Source organism: Brachypodium distachyon, chromosome 2 (assembly GCF_000005505.3).
Source record: "Brachypodium distachyon strain Bd21 chromosome 2, Brachypodium_distachyon_v3.0, whole genome shotgun sequence".
Lineage (NCBI taxonomy): Eukaryota > Viridiplantae > Streptophyta > Magnoliopsida > Poales > Poaceae > Brachypodium > Brachypodium distachyon.
In genome coordinates this window covers 8,085,184-8,106,334 of record NC_016132.3, presented here as the reverse complement: position 1 = coordinate 8,106,334, position 21,151 = coordinate 8,085,184, and the positions used below count along the sequence as shown (strand labels likewise).

General features: G+C 45.7%; 6 protein-coding genes across 23 annotated transcripts; 3 read left to right on the top strand and 3 right to left on the bottom strand.

The window, feature by feature from the left end:
- Positions 1-9: 9 nt before the first annotated feature.
- On the top strand, positions 10-2,521 carry LOC100830617 (uncharacterized isomerase BH0283). Its single transcript, XM_003566739.4, has 6 exons — positions 10-579; positions 689-901; positions 1,004-1,294; positions 1,586-1,747; positions 1,865-1,948; positions 2,075-2,521. The coding sequence occupies exons 1-6, from the start codon at positions 550-552 to the stop codon at positions 2,180-2,182; spliced, it is 888 nt and encodes a 295-aa protein (XP_003566787.1). The 5' UTR covers positions 10-549; the 3' UTR covers positions 2,183-2,521.
- Positions 2,522-3,073: 552 nt separating this feature from the next.
- Positions 3,074-6,047, top strand: LOC100829388 (uncharacterized isomerase BH0283). Of its 16 annotated transcripts, none has more exons than XR_002962865.1 (6): positions 3,074-3,214; positions 3,308-3,523; positions 3,653-3,955; positions 4,152-4,330; positions 5,087-5,577; positions 5,704-5,769. XR_002962865.1 is itself a non-coding variant. In XM_010232451.2 (6 exons), exons 1-5 carry the CDS (start codon positions 3,185-3,187, stop codon positions 5,162-5,164), a joined length of 789 nt encoding a protein of 262 aa, XP_010230753.1. In that variant the 5' UTR covers positions 3,079-3,184; the 3' UTR covers positions 5,165-5,208; positions 5,494-5,540. The 16 variants fall into 16 exon arrangements, 4 of the variants coding, with proteins under 4 accessions (XP_024314114.1, XP_010230753.1, XP_003566783.1 ...); XR_002962866.1 differs by having other exon boundaries at positions 5,079-5,577; XR_002962868.1 differs by having other exon boundaries at positions 5,494-5,577; positions 5,704-5,754.
- A 266-nt stretch (positions 6,048-6,313) lies between these two features.
- LOC100824489 lies at positions 6,314-15,760 on the bottom strand. Of its 3 annotated transcripts, none has more exons than XM_024458348.1 (3): positions 15,577-15,760; positions 7,124-7,238; positions 6,314-7,023 (listed from the first exon to the last, which is right to left on the bottom strand). In XM_024458348.1, exons 1-3 carry the CDS (start codon positions 15,695-15,697, stop codon positions 6,942-6,944), a joined length of 318 nt encoding a protein of 105 aa, XP_024314116.1. In that variant the 5' UTR covers positions 15,698-15,760; the 3' UTR covers positions 6,314-6,941. The 3 variants fall into 3 exon arrangements, 1 of the variants encoding a protein (XP_024314116.1); XR_002962869.1 differs by lacking the exons at positions 6,314-7,023; positions 7,124-7,238 and adding exons at positions 13,542-14,600; positions 14,678-14,778; XR_002962870.1 differs by lacking the exon at positions 15,577-15,760 and adding an exon at positions 7,506-8,542 and having other exon boundaries at positions 6,314-7,238.
- LOC100827266 (uncharacterized isomerase BH0283) lies at positions 8,560-11,277 on the top strand. Its single transcript, XM_003566730.4, has 6 exons — positions 8,560-8,727; positions 8,799-9,014; positions 9,143-9,445; positions 9,640-9,801; positions 10,809-10,892; positions 11,003-11,277. Exons 1-6 carry the CDS (start codon positions 8,698-8,700, stop codon positions 11,108-11,110), a joined length of 903 nt encoding a protein of 300 aa, XP_003566778.1. The 5' UTR covers positions 8,560-8,697; the 3' UTR covers positions 11,111-11,277.
- Positions 11,742-12,377, bottom strand: LOC100826026. The gene has a single exon (XM_014899677.2). The coding sequence runs from the start codon at positions 12,202-12,204 to the stop codon at positions 11,935-11,937; it is 270 nt and encodes an 89-aa protein (XP_014755163.1). The 5' UTR covers positions 12,205-12,377; the 3' UTR covers positions 11,742-11,934.
- Positions 15,761-18,927: 3,167 nt separating the features above from the next.
- On the bottom strand, positions 18,928-20,238 carry LOC100823364 (E3 ubiquitin-protein ligase EL5). Its single transcript, XM_003565580.4, has one exon. It carries the CDS (start codon positions 19,958-19,960, stop codon positions 19,307-19,309), a length of 654 nt encoding a protein of 217 aa, XP_003565628.1. The 5' UTR covers positions 19,961-20,238; the 3' UTR covers positions 18,928-19,306.
- Between the last annotated feature and the right edge of the window lie 913 nt (positions 20,239-21,151).

The following is a 21,151-nucleotide window of genomic DNA, read 5'->3' as shown; positions in this document are numbered from 1 at the left end:
TTATCCAAAAAAAATATCATAGCAAGTTACAGTCAAAGCAAAGTAAAAATAGGAGAACAAGTTACAGTTTGGTCATGACTAAAATTTTGATTCTTGCTTGCATGGTAGCCAATATTTTAGCATGCTATTCTTTCATTTTTGGTAAATATTGGCTAAAACATGGGCAACCAAAACTTGAGCCAAATTGTATTGGTGTTGACTTGGCTCAACGCAGACACACGTTTAGTCCTCTCTCTCTCAACTATCGTTTGGTAGGCATTGGTTCACTGACGTAGACAGAAGACGAACTCAGCTGTAACATGCCCCGATTCCAAATGCTTCGAGCAGAGGTGGACTTGTTTATCCACGAGGAAGGAGGCCTGCAATTTACATGTCGTCACTGCTGATAAGCACAGTACTACTACGTAATACTCTACCTACTTTCACCGTCATCAGCAGCAGATTAGTGCCAGTGGCGCCCTATAAAAACTTGCTCGGCTGTCTGTCAGTTGACACACACAATTCACCCGCACAAGTTCGTCGAGCTTGCTTGCTAGCTGCTTCCTGGAAATGGCCAGGAAAGCGATCCAGTACGTCGTGGTCAGTGCTCCTTGACCTTGACCTTGCTTGTTCCCTTCCTCTCTTCTCGGCTCGCACGGGAACTGACGACGCTGGCGCCGCCGTGACTAACTGACTATGCTCCTTGCAGGTGGATGCCTTCACGGCCGAGCCGTTCAAGGGCAACCCGGCGGCGGTGTGCTTCCTGGAGGACGACGCCGCCGCACCCGCGGGGGACGGCCGGTGGATGCAGTCCGTCGCCGTCGAGTTCAACCTCTCCCAGACCGCCTTCCTCTCCCGCGACTCTTCCTCCGCCGCCGCCGCCCCGCGGTTCCATCTCCGCTGGTTCACCCCCGTCGCCGAGGTCGATCGCCGCCTAATTAATTGATCCGTTAATTGAATCCGCACCGTTTCTCCTCCTCTTCTCTTCCAGTCGATTCATCCGAAGCCACGGTTAAATTTGCAGGTCGCGCTGTGCGGGCACGCGACTCTGGCGTCCGCGCACTTCCTCTTCACGGGCGTCCTCCCGGAGCACCAGGGCGTGGTCGAGTTCGCCACCAAGTCCGGGGTCCTGACCGCCAAGAAGGTTCCTGCCCCGGATCAGACGGAGGAGCAGGGGAAGAGGCTCTTCATTGAGCTGGACTTCCCCGCGAGCGATTTCGTCGGTCCCGGAGACGAGCTGCCGTCCATCCCGGAGACCCTCAACGGGGCGTCCGTCGTCAGCGTTCACAGATCGGCGACCACCAACGACTTCATTGTGCGTACTGCCTCGCCCCCAATCCACTTTACTCTTCTCTTGGTGACTGAAAAACTATTGCTCAAAAAAAGAAAATTATCTTACAAACACGTTCAGCAAAATCCTCCGGCTATTTATCCACATGTTACAAGGATGCTTGTAGTTTCTTAAACTTTTAGAGAACTAAAGTGACACAAAAGAAGGAAGGATTGGCAAAGAGAAAGATGGTAAGAAGAAAAACAGAGTTGAAGCTGGACCTGTTCAGTTACTAGTCCAGTGTGACTCACCAAAAGAACCTTACATGCCTTTCAGGTGGAAGTTTCTTCAGGAAAAGAGGTTGCCGACCTCCTTCCTAACACTGAAGAAATTAGAAAATGTGCCGGCAGAGGTGTTATCATTACAGCACCAGCACCGCCTGGATCTGGCTATGACTTCTTCTCGCGTTTCTTCTGCCCAAAATTTGGGATAGATGAGGTTTTAACCAGCAATCTTTCTGCCATGCAAACTGAATATATTCAGATAGTGAAAGTTGCTTCAGATCCTCTTTCATGCACAAACCATAACCCAATGATCACTGTATTTTGTTGACAGGATCCTGTTTGTGGCAGTGCACACTGTGTTTTGGCACCCTATTGGGGTGGAAAACTGGGGAAACAAAAACTGACCGCATTTCAGGTATGTGGTCGGGCGTATTTTTGACAACTACACTATCATTTGGTGATCTGTTTTTCCTTTTAGTGCTACACTGTGTGCTTAATCAACTAAACTATCATGTTGGTTTTCATTTACATTGATCATCAGGTATCTCCAAGGAGTGGAACACTATACCTGGAGCTGGACGCTGCAAATGGGAGAGTGCGAATTCAAGGAGAAGCTGTTACTGTCATGGCTGGGACACTCTTCGCCTAGCTGCATATTGCCATGTACCCTTCCAAGGGCACCCATTGATGGACATGTACTTTGAACAACAGTGTGGACGATAGTTACGTTTTGTTGTTTAACACTAAACTAGTTTATGGGAATACAGTCTTGATCTCCTCTGTATTATCTGAACATTGCCAGCAAAAACGGACTTGGAACTGTATTACCCCAAGTGCAAGTTTTTTTTCTTTTTCTTTTTTGAAGCAAATAGCAAGTGCAAGTTTCATTGATCCGGGACTCCGGGTTACATTCAAAAGGAGGCAAACTTGTCCTTATCAAATTTGTGACATTTGCAGCCCCAATCCATAATATGGTCGTAATTACATCGGTGATTATTGAGCGTTGTTTGTTTCTGACATAATGCTTTTATAAATGTACGAAGTAGACACACATATGATCCACACTCATCTTCTTCTTTTTTGAAGTGGGGATATATATTGGGATAATTCTATATTACTCGTACAAGGCAACAATAACATGATTACAGAACGCAACTGGGCGAACCGAAACATGCTCCAGTATTAAACAGTAACATAATTCCAATTTAACCCCCATCCCTTCTACCATAACTTGCCAAATCATGAGCAGTCGAAAGTCTCTCTGGTCTCGAGCATACGATGGATACCTTTGATCTGATGGAGCCAGCCAGCAAGCTGGGATCTACTGTAGCTGTCATTTTGGATCGCTGACCGTAGCACCTGGCATTCTGTTACAATCTGAATAGGACCTCACCTTTTGCCAGACAAGGAGGATTTCATGACCTGGCTGGATGTTGCTTTTTTTTTTTTTTGAGCTGAGGATGTTGCTGATGACAGAAAGTAAACCTTGTACTGCTAGCGTAGCGAGAGGTAACAGCAGTATATATAGATCGATTCTGGTTTTTGATTTAGCACGGCAATATTGACACTGTCGTTGACTCCACAGTCCTCGCTCACACAAATTGGGAACCCCGACAGCAGCAGCCCGCCGCCGCCCGCCTGAACCGTGGAAATGGGCAAGAAAGCCATCCGATACGCCGTGGTCAGTTAACTCCCCGCTTTTCTCTTCTCGACCAGTACCTTCTCAGGATGTGATGTTGACGCGGCCGTGCCGGCGTGGTCTCGTCGTAGCCAGGTGGATGCATTCGCCGGGGAGCCGTTCAAGGGGAACCCTGCCGCGGTGTGCCTCCTCGAGGAGGAGCACGCCGCCGAGGTCGCGGACGAGCGCTGGATGCAGTCCGTCGCCGCCGAGTTCAACCTCTCCGAGACCGCCTTCCTCGCCCGCGACTCCTCCCGCGCAGGCGCCGCCGCCCCGCGGTTCCACCTCCGATGGTTCACCCCCGTCGCTGAAGTACCCTACCCTCCTCCTCCCCCATCCATCTCCTCCACAAATCTCGCAGCCCCCTTTTACTGCCACCACCGATCTGAAGAACCCGTCGATTTGCGGTGTTAAATCTTTGCGTGCGCCGTCGTTTTTCAGGTCGAGCTCTGCGGGCACGCTACTCTGGCCTCTGCCCACTTCCTCTTCACGACCGTTCTTGCGGATCATGGCGTGGTTGAGTTCATGACCATGTCCGGGATCCTAACTGCCAGAAAAGTTCCTGCATCAGATAGCACCGGTGTCCTTGGTGAGGAGCAGGCGAAGCCATTTATCGAGCTAGATTTCCCCATGATTGATTTCGTGGATTGCAACTCCTCCGACAAGACACCATCGATCCCCAAGACCCTAAATGGCGCATCGATCGTCAGTGTTCACGAATCGGCGATGGACGGCGACCTCATTGTAATTTCTCTCCCTTTTCTATCGTTTGCTTGCATAATTACATTCGAGAATCAACTTCTAGTTTGTTTGCATGTTGGTGCTACTATACCATCATTCTCCTAAGCTGAACAACCATTCTCTTGGTTACTCTTTATGAATTGGAATTTCTTACTTCGGAGTTGACGGTTAATTCACAAACATTAATTGCTGAATACAGTTTCGCTTGGTTTTCAGGTGGAACTTTTGTCAGGAAAAGAGGTTGTTGATATGCTTCCCAACACCGACGAAATTAGAAGATTGGTCTGCAGGGGTCTTATTGTTACAGGACCAACACCTGCTGGATCTGGTTATGATTTCTTCACGCGCTACTTCAGCCCAAAATTTGGGATAGATGAGGTGACGCCTTTTCGTAGTCTAACGTTGTGCTATATGGAAATCACGAAGCCTGTTTAACTTACCACATCATCAACAACTTCAGGGCCAAAACCTTAGCTAATTATAAGAAAATCGGTGAGCAAATGTCTCTCCCTCCCATATGCTACATCTTCCAATCTGAAATCTGAATACAGTGGTCCTGTAGAGCAGCAGAGTTGTGTACCTCCTGCATGTTTTCAACCTTGCTTGTCCTAGATATCAATGAATATCATCATGAATTCTTTCTTCAGTTAATCGTATCTACATTCATAATATCGGCTAGCACCTAGCAGGGTGAATGTCATGGGCACACACCAAACCCCAAGCACAAGTTATGGATAGATTTTACTATTCAGACGTATAGCGTGTGGTACTGTGCAAGGGATCCTTATCTCATCCAATCAAAGGAAGAAATAAGGATCTCAAGTATAAGATAGCTATAGAAATAGTTAGGAAACATGGATAGTGATAAGATTGTTTCTTTTCAATTAGCGATAGTTCCAAGTTTAGGGGTTAGCTTCTTAGTCATCAAGCCAAAGTGTGCCCTATACTCTAACCATGCCGGGGATTGGTCCTTGATGGCAGCTAGATGAGAGCAATTGCCATATTCCTGGTCACCGGATATTTACCAATTTTAGCACATAACATGGAGCTTCTTTGCAAGATATTTGATCTGGCATTATGTGCAAGATAGCATTAGGTGATATCCGAAAAGATAAATATTATTTAGATCTGCAGGAGATTAATTTAAATAGCAAAGAGATGAAGTTAGAGTTGGAGATCGGAACCTGTGCTCAACTCTGCTATCCCCTGTGACGTGTTGGGCATCTTCATGGCTGTATTTACCTATTTTCTTACAGGTATTGTAGTGATTAAGCTTCAAAATAGTCCCATGTATTGTACAATCCCTGGGTTCTTCAGTTTTGATTCATATGTTTACTGTCTTTGCCTCACTCAATAGATGTTTGTAAACATAGACTGCCACCATTACAGTTATGACGATGATTTTGCCAAAGAAATGGAATCTTTTGTATTGTTAAATAGGACTTGTTGAAAACTATAAAAATCCTCCTACGTTTTAAATTAATCCCTGTGATGCAGCTTCCACAACTCATAAACCCTGATCTCACTATATATCTTGACAGGACCCTGTTACTGGCAGTGTGCATTGTGTTTTGGCACCCTATTGGGGTAAAAAGCTGGGGAAGCAAAAACTGACAGCCTTTCAAGTATGATCTTTGTTACCTTTTCAACAAGTTGATTATTATCTTGGAGATCTATATTATTTAGAAAGAAAATGCTATAAGGGGTCAGCTATCATGTTCGTTTTCCTTCGTATGTCCATGTATCATCAGGCATCTTCAAGGGGTGGAACACTATACCTGGAATTGAAAGATGAAAACCAGAGGGTGCGAATTCAGGGAGAAGCTGTCACTGTCATGGTTGGGACACTCCTAGCCTAGGTAGCATAGCATGACATGCTTTGTAGGACAACCATGGGTGGACCTGTAATATGAACTACGGTGTGGGCAATAAATTATATGGTTAACAGTTAATTAGTTTATGGGAATATATATATATATATATATATATATGAGCCATTTTTTATTTATTTTTTGCTTTGGAGGGGAACCCTGAATTCTTCTTGATACCTGAATTTACTGTTAACCAAAACAAAGGAACTGCATTGTAGCAACTAGCAAGGGCTGATCAGTAGTGGTGTTCAAAAGTTCTTATTGCTGTAGATTTTTTAACCTGAGAAGTGAGTATGATCGACATGGTTTTGCTCAGAAGTTGAATATAAGATTATCAGAAGATCATCATCTGCCGTCTCACTCTCCCTTGTTGGAGTGGCATCTTAAGCTTTTTTGCTCTTGGACCTACCAATGATGGATTCCTGAAGTATTAAATGGTAATACTTTCTTTGGCAGTCGATCCTATCTTTTTATTTTAGGAAAGGGAGAAAGAAGTACACTGATTTTGAGAGAGGTAGTACACTGTACATTGCAAGTTTCTAGATAGCTTAGCCACTGTTTGATGTGTAACCACACATAGTTTATGCCCTGAATAACGATGTTGCCAAGAGCAAGAAGACAGAAAAGGAAGTGTCTGCAAAATAGTTACTCCACGGCCCTCGAGCTCAGTTGGATTACTTTTTTTTTAAGGAAGAAGATTTATATTTCACTAAAAGTAAAGTACAGAGTTTAGCGTGATTCCATCCACTCTTGAAGCATGTAGAGCTTGTGCACAGGGCAACCAGTAGCTCTATATATGAGCTGAGTTCAGTTAATACCGGGCAGCCCGGTGCATGTAGCTCCCGCTTGCGCAGGGTCCGGGGAAGGGTCCGACCACTTTGGGTCTTGTACGCAGCCTTTCCCTGCATTTCTGCAAGAGGCTGTTTTCAGGACTCGAACCTGTTAATACAGGCGAAAGATAAATCAGAGATGTTGCCTGGTCTTCTAGCAGTAGTAGCCAAATCATGTGCCACTGCATTACGGTCTGTAGAGATGTGTTTGATAGACTGGAGAGTGGTGAAAATCCTGTCCAGCAGCGGCCGAAAGTCCCCAGTGTCCAGGGTACGTGTCGCTGAATGCTATGCCTTGCGCCAATGTGAGGTTGTCTGTAAGGAGAACACCTGATTGGAGACAAAGGAACCTGCTGATACCTGGTAGTAGCTGCAAGGATAATATCGCGAAATTTGCTGTAAGGAGAACACCTGCTTGGAGAGGAACCTGCATGGCGCTGAATGGTTAATATCGCGAAATTTGCACCTACAGATTTGAGGAGGGGGAGAAATGATCGACGAAAACAGCAATCCCTGCTTTGACAGAGGAGATCCTAGGATGGTTCTGAGAAAGCTTCCAGGCGGCATCTGCATATACGTGTGTACCTGGAGAGAAAAACTCAAAGCCAAGCCATTAGAGTAATTGCATATACGTGTGTAACTAGAGAGAAAACTCAAAGCCAAGCCATTAGAGTAAGAATAATAGATGAGCTAGTTGTTGGCTATAAGCCAATGCCATGTCACATAAAGCCAGATAGACTGACTGTTAGGTTGGCTCCATAAGTATTTAAACATTTAATGTATGCATGTACTTTGATCCATGAAAAGAGAAACAAGTTATAAAATATTAAAAGGAAAAAAGCAACCACCCACCTAGAGCTAGCAGCAGGCTGCATGCCGGCTCTTCTTTCTTTGAAACCCGTGCTACAACGAGCGACTGTTGAAGCGTCAGCTCCTCTTTCCTCCCTTCTTTTCTCTTCCAAGTATGATTTCTGATGACATGGAAACCTTGTACCTGGCTGATAACGTTCTATTATTCTTGCTCTTAGAGCAAGGCCAATGTGTCGATTCTAGAGACCTGGCAGAAGCACCAGTTCTACAAACCGAAATACTAGTGCAATGTACATGTGCTAAGCTTTTCTCAGTTGATCCCATTAAATAATATAGAATACTACTTTCTAGCAAGGTGGGGAGAAAGAACGGAGGGGGGGAAAGCTGCACATGGGCTCCACCAGAGTCAACCTGCTCTTGGAACCGATGGTTCTACTTGATGCGGATCTAGCAAAAATCTCTTAGCATTGGCATGACCGGTGCTAAATCTTCTTAGCAGCTGTGTTGACCAATGCTGGACATGCTCTTAGACATTTGCTGCTGAGCAGTAGCAGCGGTGGACAAGGTATGATTATATCTCAGCAAGCTGATTTTTAACCAAAATTTTAAAATCTAAGTTGACGAATCAGAACCGTCGAATTAGTGTCTGGATGCTATTTCACTTTTTCCTTTTCAAGTTTTCATACTCCCTCCGTCCAACAAAAGATGTCTCAAGTTTGTCAAAATTTTGATGTATCTAGACATGATTTAGTGTATAGATGCATTCAAATTTAGTCAAAATTGAGACATCCTTTGTTGGACGAAGGAAGTAGTTCGTTTGGAATCTTAAAGCACAAAGCATATCCAATGGCTGAGGATCAACTTATCCCTAACTAAAAATCAGACTAGATATAGTAAAACCGTTATTCTATATTACTATCTCTGTGTTCTAAATATGAAAAGTTTTGTCCTATACATTTGGTCAACATTATAAGAAATTTATATTATTATTTTGAAGAAATATAGGAAATTTTATATTAATCGATGGAAATAGAGTGGAAATATGAGGATTAGTTGGGACAAGCTGAGATGACTTGTACTCCATGGTGGAAGAAGCAACACGGTGTCCACGGTCCACTAAATTCGACTGAGCTTTTCCTAACTCCACTCCACTGCTGGTACGCATGCGAAATTTTTGAAGAGGCTCACGCAAATTTGCAGCAGCAGCAGCAGCTACCGCCGCCGCCGCCTGGAAATGGGCAAGAAAGCCATCCGATATGCGGTGGTGAGTAGCTTCCCTCTTTGTCTCTTCTCTTTTTCAAGACGTGCCGTTGACGCTGGTCACGTCGCACCCAGGTCGATGCCTTCGCCGCGGAGCCGTTCAAGGGCAACCCGGCCGCGGTGTGCCTCCTCGAGGAGGAGCACGCCGCCGCGGCAGCGGACGACCGGTGGATGCAGGCCGTCGCCGCCGAGTTCAACCTCTCCGAGACCGCCTTCCTCGCCCGCGACCTCTCCCGGGCAGGCGCCGCCGCCCCGCGGTTCCACCTCCGATGGTTCACTCCCGTCACCGAGGTAGCCTTCCCTACGGCTCCCCATCCATTTCCTCCGCAAATTTCGCCGCCCACTTTCGTTAGCAGCATCGATCTGAAGAACCCGTTGACATTAATTCCGCGCACGTCGTCGTTTTCACTTCTCCTCAGGTCGATCTCTGCGGGCACGCGACCTTGGCCTCTGCCCACTTCCTCTTCACGACCGTTCTTGCGGAGCATGGCGTGGTCGAGTTCATGACCAGGTCTGGCATCCTAACTGCCAAGAAAGTTCCTGAAGCAGAGAGCACCGGTGCCCCAGGTGAGGAGCAGGGGAAACAGTTTATTGAGCTGGATTTCCCTAGGATTGATTTTGTGGATTGCAACTCCTCCCACGAGATGCCATCGATCCCCAAGACCCTGAACGGCGCACCCATCATCAGTGTTCACAAATCGGCAACCGACGGTGACCTCATTGTAATGCCTCTCCCTTTTTTTTCTTGCATACTTAGTTACTTACGTTTGAATCAACCTCCTGTTTCAAAATTGGAGCATGTTAGTGCTACTAAGGTCATTATCCTAAAAGAGTACTTGGTTCCTTGTTATGAACACTTTGGTCACGTTTACTTCAAAAACATTAATTGCTCAATACAATTTTGCCTGGCTTTCAGGTGGAACTTTCTTCTGGAGAAGAGGTTGTCAATATGCTTCCTAACATTGATGAAATAAAAAAATTGGCCTGCAGGGGTCTTCTTGTTACAGGACCAGCACCTGCCGGATCTGGTTATGACATCTTCACACGTTTCTTCTGCCCGAAATTTGGGATAAATGAGGTGATGACCTCTCTTACTCTAAAGTTGTATATAAGAATAGGTAATTATAGGAAAAATCAGTGTATGATTACCTTCCCCAACACCTAATTGTGGCCATGTCTCGCATACATCTTTCAGTCTGGATATGGTTGTCCTGCAGAGTTCTCTACTTCCAGCATGTTGTCAACCTTGCTTTAGTAGCTATAAATGCATATCATAAGATATTTTTCTTCAGTTAGAATCGTGTCTACATTCATAATGTGGATTAGCAGGGTTGGAGCTTCTTTGCAGCCAAGCCAAGGCTGGGGAGTAATTTAAATAGGAAAGAAATAAGATCCAATCTAGAGAGTGGATTAGTATCCTTTAAAGTTATTGCTTAGGGGCCAAGTAAGCCCTCCTATACAAGGGGCACCACGTCCATCAATTATCAATTGGGTAATGATGACAAGTTAATCAATTTATCTGTTGTCTCACGCTTTTGTCCTCCCTAACCTATGTCCTGCTCTCCAGGTTCCAGTTCTCTATGTCATGTGGTTTGGCTATCTTCATACTCCCTCCGTCCAACAAAGGATGTCTTAAGTTTGTCAAAATTTGGATGTATCTAGACATGACTTAGTGTATAGATGCATTCAAATTTGGTCAAATTTAAGACATCCTTTGTTGGACGGAGAGAGTACTTCATAGCAACACCTGGTTCTTTATTTTTCTTCTAGGTAGTTTAGTGATCAGGCTTTAAAACAGTCCTACCTATAGCACAATCCCTGGTTCTTTAGTTTTTGTTTATGTATTTATTTACAATTTTTACCTATCTCAGTGAATCGTTCGAAATATAAACTGCCACCATCGCAATTAGGACAGAAGTTTCAGCAAGGAATTGGAAACTCTTGTATTACGAAGGATTTGCTGAAAACTATAACATCCTCCTATATTTTAGATTAATTGTGGGCATATATTGGCTATCTACTTTCTCCTGTTATTGCAGCTTCGTCAGCCATAACTCGTAACCCCTGATCACCATATTTTGGCAGGACCCTGTTACTGGCAGTGTGCATTGTGTTTTGGCGCCATATTGGGGTGGAAAGCTAGGGAAGCAAAAACTAAAGGCATTTCAAGTATGTTCTTAACAAATGCTAGTATATTTTTTGTTTTAATAAATGTTATATCTGCGCTCGATCAGCCAAACAATCATGTCTGTTTTACTAATTTGACCATTTATCGTCAGGCATCTCCAAGGGGCGGAACACTGTACCTGGAACTGGATGATGAAAACCAGAGAGTGCGGATTCAGGGAGAAGCTGTTACTGTCATGGCTGGGACACTTCTAGCGTAGCTAGCATATCGCCATCTCCTCTTTGTATCCTTCGAAGGACAGCACATTGATGGACTTGTACTTTGAACCAGTGTGGGAAATAACTCTTTATATGCCGGTATTGTTCTGGATTAACAGTAAATTAGTTTTATGGGAATAATCTCTAAAAATCTTGAGCCTTTTTTCTATTCTCGAGTGAAATCCTCAAGTCTTCTGGACTACCTGAATAATGTCAGCAAAACAACCGGGACTGCATTGTGGTAAATGCAAGTTCGACTAACCATCACAATAATGAACTGTGGGTTTTTCTAGTGAGCAAGTGCCGATATTTCGTTGATCAGATGGTGTGTTCAAAAGTTTGTACTCTTATACTCCCTCCTCCGATCCTAAAGTATTGTCATGATTTTAGTACAAATTTGAGCTAAAACCACAACAATTTAGGATCGGAGTGACCTGCTTGTACTGGTTTTAGGTCCGATAGTTCCCCTGTTTCAGAAGCTAAAAAATGCAAGATCATCAGAAGATCACCATCTCCCGTCTGACTTGTAGTGGCATCTTACGATGTTTTGTTCTTAGCAACCTCCAAATATATACGAAGTACTACCTAAAAATGGTGAATCAACACCCTAACGAACTTCTTTTTTTGACACTATACCTGAAGAAACTTTTGGTTGCTGTCATCGAGGAAAACCCTGAAGAAAGCTTCTGTTTCAGGGAAGCCCCGAAGGATCAACACTTTGTTTAGGACAAACACAGGAGGGGAAAACATCAAGACACTCAACATTTAACCTGCATATTTACATGTTCGAGCAAAATAAACCTCAAACTCAAACCGGTGCACTGGATCAAGGCCACATGACGTCCACGGCAATCCTGGACATGGCGGCGAGATCCTCGAACGACTCCTCTTGCTCCTCCTTGCGCTTGTCCTCCGGGGCAGCGGCAGCCTCCCGCTTCCCTGCAGCCGCCGCCGGCTCGTCCTTGGCCACCACCGCAGCAGCAACGGGCCGGAACTCCCGCAGGCTTTGCCCGCCGGCGTAGCAGTTGGCGGCCAGCACGCCGTTGCTCCCCGCGCCGCCCAGCAGCTCGGACAGCAGCAGCACGATCGAAGCCATCGGGTCTCTGGAAGAAATTATCTGGTCTACCCGTGAACTGGTTGCTGGTACGAAAACCGTAGTGTACTAGCGTTGGTAGCTCGGGAATTAACGCCGGGCGGGAGCTGGGGATTTTATACCCGGGCGCGGGCGGGGGGGCTCGGGTAACGGTGGGCCGCGGGCGGTTTCGTGCGCGCGCCATGAATGGCCGCCGCCTTGTTTGGTCGGGAAGCGAGACCCGGTCTCTTTCGACGGACAGACAGCCGCTGGGTTTCGCCCAAAACGGCGTGCGGGGGAACCCAAGGCAGGCAGCCTCCCCCTACCCGGGCCAACCGCTTTTGCGCTGGCAGTTTGCCAGTTTCGGAAGCACTAGTCTCGTTTTCTTTTCTCGGAGCGACGCGGGACGGCCGGCAGGCGTGTCATGGCTCGCTCGTCGGACGGATCGGTCCATTTTCGTGTCCTTTTGTCCAAGCTCTCCAAAGCGCTGCTCGGCGGATTGGTGTTTGGTGGTGCCGGTACGGCGGTGCCAACAGCCGGCTCCTGATGGATAGAAATAGCACGGTTTTACTAGCAGTTAAGGCTGTGGCTAATTTGTTGTTTCGTCTATTGCGGTTGGGTTTATGCCTGGGCTTGTCACGACATTTCGGATCGTTCGCAGATAGACCGGCACTCCCTCTGTCCTATATTACCCATATTAAGTGATTTTTTGTTGCATGTATTTAGCGCTTTTTAGACATGAATACATTCATATTTAGGCAAATTTGAGTCACTTAATATGAGACGGAAAGAATAGTATAATTGATGACGTGTCTATGCCTTCGGAAACTGTAAATAGGCGAATTTGTATTTGTCTTTTAAGAATGTTCCTCTCTCTTTTCACGTCAGTAATGTGGTCACGCAGTAAGACTTGTGTGCAAGTGCGACTAAGCGGCAGGGCAACAAACAGCAAATTTCAACTTTCTTTTTCCGAGCACCGGAAGAAAAGACATTTCTTAAGTAAATAATCTACTTACTTTATTGATTAATGAAACTAGTTACTACGTGAAATCTTCATCTTCTTCTGTAATACAGTATACAGTAAGACCTAAATTATAATACTATGAAATCTTCATCTTCTCTAGTCTTACATTTTTAATATCGACATTTTTACGTGTTTCTGACAAATAATTTGCAAAAGGAGAACACACATGGGTAGTCTAACCTAAAAGGTTTTGAAAACTGCATGAGCCGCTGACTCCAATAGATTAGAACATGAGATTATTGAAACACGTTATGGCTGAGAACACACCACCCCCCATGGAAAGCCATTGAACCAGTACATCGCCATAACGATGAAGAAGGCTGGAAGCATAGAAGACTGAAGCAGAGAACACAGTCCAAACAAAATGTCAATTTTGAAGCCGTCACCAAAGATTACAAGCTCCATCATGTTTGCCACATTTAGTAGTTTGTAACACTGTCACGGCTTCCGTAGAAAAGCTATGGTCTATCTAATCATGCTTGTCTCATGAAAACTCTCGAAGGAACATAATGCTAAGATATTTCAACACTGTAAATTTCCTGCGAATGCTTGACTTGGAGGAAATAATTAAAGGCCGAGCCCTATTTGGAGCATAGTTTAGTTATGAGATATTAGATCCATGTCGTTTCTTATTTCAGCTTCAACCACAATTTTTTTCTTAACTAGTGAAATCGACAATCCTTTTATCTCATTTTAAAATAACTTAAAACAACATGTAACACTTTGGTTCGTGGTTTCAGAACTACCTCCAGAAAATTGACAATTTCAGCTAATTCATATAATGTGATCATTTTAAATCTAATGCACTTTTGAATACAATCTTTAAATCCATCATTTGAAATCGAACGCATTTTATGCTTCAGTTCTAAAACATTATTAATCTTTTGTTTAGCTATTTACAAAATATTACATAGACTACTTACTTAAGTAAAAAAATAAGAAACATGATGCATTCATTATCAGATTAAAATTATTGTTATATATAACTAAAACGTACTACTCAGCTTAATAAGATCGTTTTTGGTAGCGCACAGACATCTGTTTTTTTGTTATGAATCAGTTAATTTGTGTGTCGTCGATCTATGCATCAAGATCCATGAAAGTTACGTGAGGTTGTATCTATTCTTTTCTTTTGCTTCGGAATCTTCTTTGTTTTGTCTTGTTGTTCATCCGTTGACCACTCTTTTTCTAATAAGGGTGAGAGGCTCCATAGTATGCGATTTCGCTCGCGGCTCGTCGATGAAGTTTTTTTTTCTACTATCTTCCGCGGTGACTGACCGAACAGGCACGTACTGGACACAACCAAACAATGAATACAACCGAGCCGATGTCGACATTCAGACACACCCGTGCACCAATCTTCATTTGCACCTCGCCAAAAAACAGAATTTGCAAACTGACAAAATCAATAGTTAGTCAGTCGAGAAACCTGTGATGGACGAGGATGAGGTATAGGAGGATGCCACCTCGTACCTGCAGCACCGGTTGGTCTTGACCAGCGTGTCCTCGTCGACGACGACGAGACGTGGCGGTATCTCCAGAATTCTAGTGCAGCGACTAATGTCAGACTTTTGCTGAACCATTTATGAACGATGTTTAGTTATAGTAACATCAGATTCAGTTCGTGTATTTATGATATATGGTCCCCGCAAAAAAAATCTCATATATGGGGATTTCCTATCCCATTTGTCCCTCTCAAATCTCAACTCCCTTCGGCAAATTCCCAAATCCCATCCCCTATATTTCACTTGTCTATATTATATTCATATCTTCCAACTGATTATTTGAACTTCAATATTTCAAATGAGTTGATTTAAAATCGTATATTTGAAATGCATATAATTGAAATAAAAATGTTTTATTTTCCATAATTAATTATTCAAGCAAACTATATTTTCAACGGCTATATGTTGAGAATCATCACAACACCCTGTAATTTCATAAATGGTATACAAATATCAATTCTATTTGTACAAAATTTTGCTTCAATTTGCAATGTCATATGCAAGAATGATAAAAATTGCACTGCATTCTCATCTCTCTGTCTCAAATCCAGCCCTAGCCCCCCAGCTCCGCCGGCCCCCAACACCCCTGCCTCGCGCCATGCCCAGCGCCGCCGGCCACCTGCGCCCTTGCCCCGTGCCGCTCCCTCCTCCCCAATCCCCATGCCCAGCGCCGCCATCCACCTGCGCCGCTTCCCTCCTCCCCCGCGCCCCTTCTTCCTTCCCCATGCCCTGCGTCGCCAGCCCAGCGGCCCGACGCCCATGGCCTTTCCACTTCCCTACCGAGTCTCCTCCCATTCCTCTCAGATTCGGGCGGCTATCCACGTGGGCGAAACTAGAAGAGAAGGAGAAGACGGCGAAGGCGCATACCTGTGCGGAGAGGAGGATTCCGCGGGAGGGAGGGTTCAGCATCGGCGGTTGAGGGATGAGGGATTCCGAGCTCAATCCTGGGGATGGGGGATCCCCAGCGGGATATGGGGGACTCCTCCATATGGGGAACGGGACGAGGCTTCTGCTAGAGAGCGGTTTCGGACCGAAATCCCCAAATTTAGGAGTAAAATACACCCGCGGTCCTAATATTATTGACGAGGTTTTAAAGTTAGTCTTAAAATTACTAAACTGTATATTTAGGTCCAAATTCTTTGCTAAGTGTGTCACGACGGATCCTACGCTCGTCCAGGAGCATTTGACCGGCCTACGTGGCGCATTGACCGAGTACACGTCAGCTAAAGAGCCCGCTGGACATAACTAACGTGAGGAAAAATGCATCCGTGGTCCTAATATTATTAACGAGGTGCAAAGTTAGTCCTAAAATTATTAAACTGCATATTTAGGTCCTAATTTTTTGTTAAGTGGGTTACAAGAGGTCCTAAGCTCGTTTAGAAGCGTTTGACCGTCCTACGTGACCGAATAACATCGGCTAAGGGGCCTATTGGCATAATTGGAGCTATGAAATAGTGTGCCGTCTCACCCATCGCCCCGGTTTTTACCGGCAAGTCACTGGAGTTGCGCTAGTGAGAGTAGAGAATTGGGGTGGCTTGCTGGGTTTTAGAGGCAGCTATTGAGTTGTTGGGGGTCCTTGGAGGCTAATAGAGTTTTAGAGGCAGCTATTGAGTTGTTGGGGGTCCTTGGAGGCTAATAGAGGAGGGCTGGCAATGAGCTCGTGTAGCTATGGAGGGCGGTGCTAGGCGGTGGAACCCTACACAGCACGAGGATGGTCGAAGGTGTACAACGACAAATCAAAGCTAGCAAGCAAGGAGTCACGGCTTGGGGAGGCCATTGGCCGAGGCGCTGTACAGCGACGACGCGCAGTGTGCCCGGGACCGCACGCAACGGCGCAAATGTCGTTCACGTTCCCGACGATACAGGACACTCGCGTAGGACTGGCTTGTGGCTCTAGCTTCGGCGGAGAAAGACGGTCAAGACAACGTAGCTTAGAGAACGTGGGGAGCGCGGGTTGGTCGTAGGTGTCATGAAGAATGAGGTTAGGACCTGTCGTGACATAAATATACAGTTCAGTAATTTAAGGACTAATTTGACATCTCGTCGATAATATTAACACCGCGGGTGTATTTTCAATTTAGCTATTAGGGCATGACGGTGGTTCTTTTGGAGTTGCTCTCACTAGCTCTCGCTGGATACTAACAGATCCAATCCAACACAACATGTTGTCCCTCTCTACGGGGTACTCCTTTTAACCATTACTACATGCTGTCCCTGTAAATCTAGGGTGGTCGCTGCCGCGCGCCGCTGGGACGGCGACGCCTCCCTCCGCAGTTCCGCAGGCAGGGGCGACTGGTAGTCGTGGGCGCAGACATCCCACACACATGACTGTACATCCAATCCAACACAATGATCTGAGCAGCGCCGCGCCCGCCTGCGCCAGCATTCGATGAGCGTCGCTCCGAAAAGCGTCGTCCCGCGCAATGAATGCCGATAGAAACCGGTGGTCCGGTGGATGGAATGGGATGGGGTGATTTGATATTTTGATGGATGGAACACGTGCAGGGCAACTCATAACCTCCTGAAATTTACCTACTTGAGAAATATTTGACTAGCAATCTTGCTTGTTCAACTAATATAGTGCGTGTCCGATTCTGAACATCTAAATCTGACTAGCAATTTTGCACAAATAATATAGAACAAAGAACCACTACGTACTACTAGTACACTACATTAAACATGAGAGTGATCATCTTTAGATTATTTTTAACATAAAGTATCTGTAATGTTTATCTTTCAGTATTACTGAGGAGAAATAAAATAAAATTATGTGCCTATGCACACACTTCCTCTGTTCCACAAATTAAGGCTAATATCGCTTCTTTTGACCAACTTTTTGTCCAAAGATTACTTCATTAACATGTGACTTATGTGATACAAATCATAGTCATAAACGAATACTTTTGACTACGAATGCAATGATATCAATTTATTTCAACAAAAACATATATTAATAGTGCAATTTTGAGAATATACTCTTTGTCCACTTTTAGGGGGACGTAGTGCATTTTGCATGGCACAAAAATTATATGATTGTTGTATTCAAATTTCTTTGTTAAATGGTACAATTCTTATGCCACAACTTCCATATTAGCGGTCTATAACCGAATTTAAATCTTGAAATGTGTGTCTCTCTAATACTAAAAGTGGACAGATATTATACTACCTCCTTTTCCAAATGGTAGAAGTCCTAGTTTTGTTCTAATTTAAACTTCCGAAAGTTCAACCAAGTTTATAGAAAATTATATCAACATCTAGAGTATCAAATAAGTAAAATAAGTATATTGTGGAAATATATATAGTGTGATGGATTTAGTAAAACTAATTAAGAGTCGTAGATGTTGGTAGATTTTTCTATAAATTTACTTGATCAAAGTTTAAATTTTTCGAGTTAGGACAAATTAGCAAAGGCTTCTTACATCTAGGAACTAAGGGTAGAGATCATCTTAGTTTTGTCTTCAATCAAGAATTTGAAGTTTCATCACGTTTACCGATAAAAATATCAACGTGCACAATATCAGATCAATATTGACCATAATTTTTTTTATTGTGTATCCATCTGATATTGTATATTTTAATATTTATTTATCAAAAAACCTGGTCAAACATATGGAAATTTTTTACTTAGGACAAAACTAGCTAACATACCTTCCTTCCGTTAAGGAATGGAGGACGTACATGTGCATAAAATTTATAATTTCTCATACTATATTAACTGGCAGGTGTGCCCGCGCGTTGATACGGGTCAACAAAATCACAAACTATTTATTTTTATTTTCTGTGTAGGCAACTCATGTCGCCGTTGAGGTCGGCATGCGGATGTGGTGGCATCGATTGTAAGACGGAGTAGGAGAAATCGTGAAAGAAAAATCGTGAAAAAAACTGGAGGAAAAAAAATAACGAGCAGTAATTTTAACGAAGTTAACCTACTGTGACTAATGTGACGACAGTGGTGACCGTATCATCACCACCAAATCCAATTTAATAGATAGTAATAGAATTCTAACGAAGTTAACCTACGGTGACGACCGTACCATCACCACCAATTCCAATTTAATAGATAGTTCCAATTTAATAGATAGTAATAGATAACGGTATAATTTCATTATAATCAGAAAAAAAAATGTCTCCGATTTTTTCTTAAGGAGATGTAGTGTATAGTATCAATCATTGTGCACAACATATTTTAAGCTCTTATAGAATTGTGCTACATGAATATCATAGTCTTCTGGAAGATAGATATAAATTGCAGTACAATTAAAGGGCACTGGCAATGCCATGATTGAAAGAGTGAAATTAAGAGAGGCAGTTGAGCCATCAGTATCCAGGAAAGCAATCAGGCGAGCATTATTTACCCGCAAGCGATCGAAAGAAAGGAGGACAGCAACAGGAACCACCTACCTATACATCAACTTTTTCGAGAGACATACTGCAGAGATCAACTTACTCAACTTAATTATAAACCGAGCGAAAAAGATATAACAAGTTAAAAAAAGGAAGAAGAGAAAAAGAACACTCTGCCTCTCGCGTAGCAAAATTGGAGCAAGCGGAGCAGGAGTGAAATGGCATTGGTGCTGGGCTATATCTCTTACAATTATTACGTGTGCCATAGGGCGGCGCCGTGGTGGTGGTAGGAGGCGGCGGCGGCGTTGGACGAGGAAGAGATGGCGAAGGCGTCGTCGTCGTCCTCGGGGTAGATCTCGTCGTCGTCGTCGAGGGGGCTGCCGTCGCTGTCGTCGCTGGCGCTGCAGGCGCGGGGAGTGTCGGCGGGGAGGAGGCGGTCGCGGCAGAGCGGGCACGTGGCGCGCGGGCGGATCAGGAGCCAGGCGTCGAGGCACGCCCGGTGGAACACGTGGCGGCACCGGAGCTCCCGCACCTCGTCGCCTTCCTCGATCCGCGACAGGCAGAACACGCAGTCCACCTCCGCCGCGCCCCCATTATCGCCGCCGCCGCCGCGGTACGCCGCGACGGCCAGGTGGTCGAGGCACTCGGGCGGCAGGAGCAGCTCGTCCTGGAAGTGGAAGGCGCCGCTGCCGGCGTTGGCGGCGGACGAGGAGGGGCGCGAGATGCGGTAGCCGAGGAAGGCGGTGCGCGAGGGCCAGGCGTAGGAGGAGGAGGAGGAGGAGCCGTCGCCGCGGAGCGCGAGGGAGGCGAGGCGGAGCGCGGCCTCGGCGGCCACGACGAGTAGGAGGAGGCAGGGGAGCGAGAAGGCGGCGAAGAGCACCGTGGCCAGCGCGCTGCCCACCTCCATTCTACTGTATTTGGTGGCGGACAAACGGCTGCGGGATCGATCGAGCTAGCGAAGCTTCTTCTTCGTTTTCTTTCCTTTGGGGTGTGTCGCCCGCGGCTGGAGCGAAATGGCAACAAAAGCTGACTACTGCTCGGGTCGGAGACCGGGGGATTATTTTACGAGATAGATAAGCGACGGTGCCCGTGTGGTGTCGGGGGTGGGGTACGTACACGTGGTGGTGGGGAGACTACGATCCAGCCTCGGCGGTGACAACAGGTCAGGTGGGTGTAGAGAAAGCGGGATACGGGTGTGGTCAGGTACACTGGAGAGGTACACTACACACACAGACGAGAGTCAGGGGCTGCTTGGACGAATAACTGAGTACATATGCATGGCCTGAAGCTATGCTTGAGAGCTGCCCGTGACTTGTTTGGTTGGAGTCATGAGAACCTTCCTGACGGCATGTTTTGCTTCCACACTCAGGCCTGATGTCGTACCAGTGGCATTCGGGGTACCACCGCTGCACGACGCGTGGGTCGTCTCGCTTGGTCCCTGTGAAGATCGCACCACGGGCGGCAATATGCAAGCTGCCCGGTAAGCTACCGGCAAGGCTAGCGGGACTTCGGGAAATATTCTCGCCTGGGCGCTTCCCGGAAGGTAACTTGCCGGGAGGAGACGTCCCCGGACGCAGGTTCCTGCTGCGAGGGCGGGGCCGAACGAAGAGAGCAGCAACGCCATGTGGGCGCGAGGCAGGCACCCTGTGTGTAGGGTCGTCAAGACAAGGAGTGTAGCTCACGGCGCAATAAATGAGCCGACAGGAGGGAGGTTATCCGTCTAGTCAAGCAAACAGTGGCTGCCCAGAGCTAGTTTCTAGGCTACTAGACCCCTAGTTGCAGGGCTGGCGCTCTTGCATGTTTGACAGCGCACCGAGGGGAAGCTCCCTGCTCGCCACTTGTAATCCATGCACCGTGTCACATGTGATATCCCCTTGGCTATAAAAGGAGGACCTCCGCCAACGGTCAAAGGGTTGGACCGACTCACAGTTCGCTACTAGCATTAGTTCAGAATAGTAAGGAGCACTTAGCCAAAAAAGAGAGTACCCGGGGACTCCCTCCGGCAACTTGTAAACTCTTGTTCATCGGTTAATAAAAGCTCAGACAAGCAGGACGTAGGATTTTACACCTCCGGGTGGCCGAACCTGGGTAAAAAGCG